General features: G+C 38.8%; 1 protein-coding gene across 5 annotated transcripts in view; it reads right to left on the bottom strand.

Moving 5' to 3' along the window:
* LOC106517857 (microtubule-associated serine/threonine-protein kinase 1) overlaps positions 1–4,390 on the bottom strand; it is a 79,056-nt gene that overhangs the window by 48,930 nt on the left and 25,736 nt on the right. The window contains exon 1 of one of the 5 annotated variants that reach the window (XM_014008893.1): positions 4,093–4,316. The exons of 3 other annotated variants lie outside the window; for them this stretch is intronic. In XM_014008893.1, coding sequence (XP_013864347.1) covers positions 4,093–4,112 — 20 coding nt within the window. In that variant the 5' untranslated portion in view covers positions 4,113–4,316. Of the gene's footprint in view, positions 1–4,092; positions 4,317–4,390 lie in introns of those variants that run through there. One more of the 5 variants, XM_014008895.1, reaches the window with a different exon arrangement.

The following is a 4,390-nucleotide window of genomic DNA, read 5'->3' as shown; positions in this document are numbered from 1 at the left end:
ACACACACACACACACACACACACACACACACACACACACACACACACACACACACACACATTTGTTCTTTTATCCTCATGGGGACTTTGCTTTGACTTCCATTCATTTCCAGTCATTTCTGTAGCCTAACCCTGACCCCTACCTTAAACCTGATCACCCCCTGCACAAAACTAACCCTGTGCCCAAACTCAATACCCTAGCCCTAATCCTAACCCCTAACCCACCAATAACATAACGCTATATTACGACCAGTCTTTGGTCCACAAAACGATTGCGGCTCCTGACAAGGTGTTCATACCAGAAAGGATGCTAAAAGGTAAGTACAGTGTCTTACTGCACATTTGTCCATCTGRCTCACCGACCCTCTGCTCACCCAGTGTTCAGATCTGTGAAATTTACTTTTGACAAAAACCAGGTATGCACAAACATCCACACAATATATTTCATTAATCCAAACTTTTCAATTATGCCAAACTGCCCTTTATCATTTGATGGCTGCCCCTTAACTTGTTCTGCTCCTTTAAGTCTTAAGGGCCCTACATACTCCATCCGAAGCTGTGAAATCAGCTCTYACTGATGTTGTTGCGTGAGGAAAATTGCCTCATTTTCTTCGTAGAGCAGCTTCGTCCGACACGGTTTGACACAAGGCCCGGCCAAATACTTTTTAAGCGCGTTCAATAGAGAAAAGCACTCAAATAACAATAGTAGCATCTTTATGCATCTATTTTGCTTCCAGAGGCAGCTGTTGTTCATACAAACAATGCRGATAATTTTGAGGAGCAGTTGTCTGAGGCTGTCAGAAAGTACGTCCATCTATATGACTCATCCAGACACTTGTAAAGATYGGCAAATGTTCAAAACTCCCGGATGGAGAGAGCACAGAGATTGTGCATGGAGGAACGAGGAACGTGCCAGCTGAAAAGTGAAACTCTATAACCGTGACAGATTTGTGGCCAAATGGTGGATATCAGAGTGTTGTAGAAACCAGTGTTGTGAYGTGTACAGAAGTGGGAGGGGCTTGAGCACTGCATCATGTGTCTCATGAACCATGGCATGTGTGTGAAAACCAATGTCTTGCAATGTGACTGGGAGCCGACTGTTCAGCTTCGGATTGAGCTGGACCCTTGCTCTACTCTGGATACATTTTTATTTTTATCACCAATAATGTTTTCTTCCGTTCACACACACTCTAATGCACATTCAAACAAAACCCTCATAAACCTATATGTCACACAGCTAGGTTGCAAAAACATCCACAATGACATCAGAATATGGAGGAAAATCTGCTACGTCCTTGTTTTTGAAAAGCTTTGTGCCTCCTGTCCACAGATAAAAAAGTGGAGTTTTAAAATATCTTCAACCTTGAGGTTTTAAAAAATTACCATTTTTTTCTTAAGAAAAAAAGCTGTGTTTTAATATGGGTGAGAGGCGCAAACGCCAGAGAAAATTTATRAAAATATGTAGACCACACTAGTTGCTCTCAACAGAAACTTGATTAAAAAAATAAAATAAACAGCAGGGGTTCCWTTTCGTGCTAACAACTGCTGATTTATTGACATTTAAAAAAATAGGTTTTAAAATGTTTTAAAAAGAGAAACCAATTTTTCTAGAAATGTACAGTAACTGCATATGCTGTACTAGCAGGTTCCTACTTGTAAAATAGTCAGTATATTCAAAAGTACAGCAAGGTTTAGATTAAATGGGAAAACATTTATTGTTAGTTCCAACTTGCCAATAACATTTTGGCTATACGTAAATTTTATTTAAGAACTAATACTGACAGTTTGTAGAAACATTACAGCTGTATATTGTTCATTTTAAAACTTGATGTGTGTTTATATTTTTAGCAATTACAAGTTCAAATTTGAGTTCAGTTTATTTATATAGCGCCAAGTCTCATGTTGTCTCAGAGCACTGTACATAAAAAAAGAACAATCTAAAGAAGAAACCAGCAGGCTGCGTTGAATCACTTCATCACAGTCTCCCATCCTGAGCAAACAGTGAAGAGGAAAAACTCCCTGCTAATCAGGAAGAAACCTCCAGCAGAACCAGGCTCAGGACAGGCAGCCATCTGCCTCGACTGGCTGCGTTGGGGGACAGGAAAGAGACACAGGTAAACACAGAAGAACTGGTCCAGGTGCACCTTCAACAACAAAAAAGTTTAYACTATCGATATAATTTAACTTTCAAAAGTCTCATATTCTTCTCCAAAACTGATCTTCGAATGCCTCACATACACCACCAGACATGTTATATCAGCACAACAMTTTGTTGGGTTGAGTTCACTGACCAGAAACAAATACATGCATCACTGGTCAAGTTGTTTAAACCCAAAAAYCTGTGCAAATTCTGTTAATGTGGAGATTAGTTGGTGCTCCAATTTTACCTCTTTTATAAATAGAAAATTAATTAATGAGAGCCAGAATCTCAAAATATTATAAACAAAAATGAAGTGTTTATCATAAAAAAATTAGCAATGAAGCAAATATGATTTTCTGTCAACAATATTAGCAGATTTGGAGATTCAAAAGGTTACTTAATATGTTGAACACTTGATTTCAGGCACAACTGAAATATTAATGACACCACTTCAAATATTAAGACATTCTCTCACTAAATTTATATGCTGTGAACTTTCAAAACCAAAAATGAGTTAGTTAACTTAAAAAAATCTAAAATGACCAACTTATCTTTATTTTTCTTAAATGCTTACTGGCAGAACATGTGATAATCACAGAGGATTTAAAAGAAGGTGCACTTTRTGATGATGATAAAAGTAAATGGGCTTACATCATACATGTGTGAATATATTTAGACTTTTTGGGTTTAAGTACTGTTCTAGGTCTGGTGCCAGGCGTTAAAGCAGCAGGTGCCTCAGTGTTATTACCATGTGTTTGATCATACGCCTGGGCTCAGGTGGAGGATTGCAGGAACTCCTCTGTAATAGAAGCTGGATAAATCCACGAGCAGCAGAGAACAATGAAGWCACTCAAAAATTCATCAGGACACAAAGTGATGCTGAAGAGGAAACACTGGCGTTTGAGTGTCACCTTCAGTTTTTAGGTTTTTTTAAAGTGAAAAGATGCAAATAGTATTTAACAAAAGAAACGTGTTGGATGCCCCAGGATGCCACCCACTAGGGAGGTTGTCTGGACATGTCAAACTGGGAAGAGACCCCAGGGAAGACCCAGGACTTGCTGGAGAGACAATGGCTGAAGTTGCAGCCCATGTGGCCCAATCCATCACATGTGAGTTCTACAGGTTTTTGGTGAAAATTAAAGATTTTGAGGGTAATGATACAGATAAATGTCAGAAGGGGATTGATGTGCTATCAAAACAAAATGAGGAAACGTTACMGTTTCATTCATTTCTACATATTGGAGCCTTTGCTGAAGGACAGGACAAGTTTCAATGACATCACACTAACCAGAGCAATTCAGTTTTACATTCATGAACATGTTGAATAGTCATACACATRCACACATACAAATTCCACTAAGTTACCCAGCATCACTTGCAGCTACACACACACAACACGGTTTTTCATCTTCTACTTGATGTTAACATAMCACAACCAGCTGTTGTTAAGCTTTAGCCAGAAACAGTTCATTCAAAACAGGGAWGTCTACATCAGAAGCACTGCTGATTATTTGAAAAAGATTAAAGCTAATGATACTTTCCCTAAGTGATAATATAGTAAGTGTTTGTTTGGAGTAAATMTTTAATTAGAGACACATGGGCCTGGTGGGTTAAAAAAGCCAGGGAAATCTTTATAATTCATGTTTGTATGGCAAGAAAAACTTATATAAAATTTAAGTCACATATCAACTGCAGCTGAAAACAACAGGCCAGATGTTTTCTAAAACAAGTCTAAACCCCTTCTTTTATACAAAGAAACAAGCAGTCATCTAAAAGCAAGTTAAACACTTAAACATACAGTACACATTACTGTTAACTTACACACACGTTCAGCCTTTTTAAATATATACTGCAGACACTTTGGATTTCCACAAATAACAAAAAAAAGGAGTGGTGAAAATGGATAACGAGCCCGAAAGAAACCAAATCCTGTTTCAAGTCTTTTAGTTTACCTTTTAGTTCGTCGGAACATGTTGTCGACTGAACGTCTACTGAGGGGTGCAGCTCTAAGAAACAGAAGCAGCTCGGAGTCGAAGGACAGCTATCACAAAGCATCAGGTCTCCGGCAAAATTTCACTGCAAAGTAACACATCCTGTGGGTCCCACAACCTCCAGCGGCTGCATGTCTGAACAAGCGTGTCGGAAAAACCAAAGGCCAGAGAGACAAACAGAGAGAGACAAACAGAGAGAGAGAGAGAGAGAGAGAGAGAGAGAGAGAGAGAGAGAGAGAGAGAGAGAGAGAGAGAGAGA

The sequence above is a fragment of the Austrofundulus limnaeus genome, unplaced genomic scaffold (genome assembly GCF_001266775.1).
Source record: "Austrofundulus limnaeus strain Quisiro unplaced genomic scaffold, Austrofundulus_limnaeus-1.0 Scaffold53, whole genome shotgun sequence".
Classification (NCBI taxonomy): domain Eukaryota; kingdom Metazoa; phylum Chordata; class Actinopteri; order Cyprinodontiformes; family Rivulidae; genus Austrofundulus; species Austrofundulus limnaeus.
The sequence above is the reverse complement of the archived record's forward strand: the minus strand, read 5'-3'. Positions and strand labels throughout refer to the sequence as shown.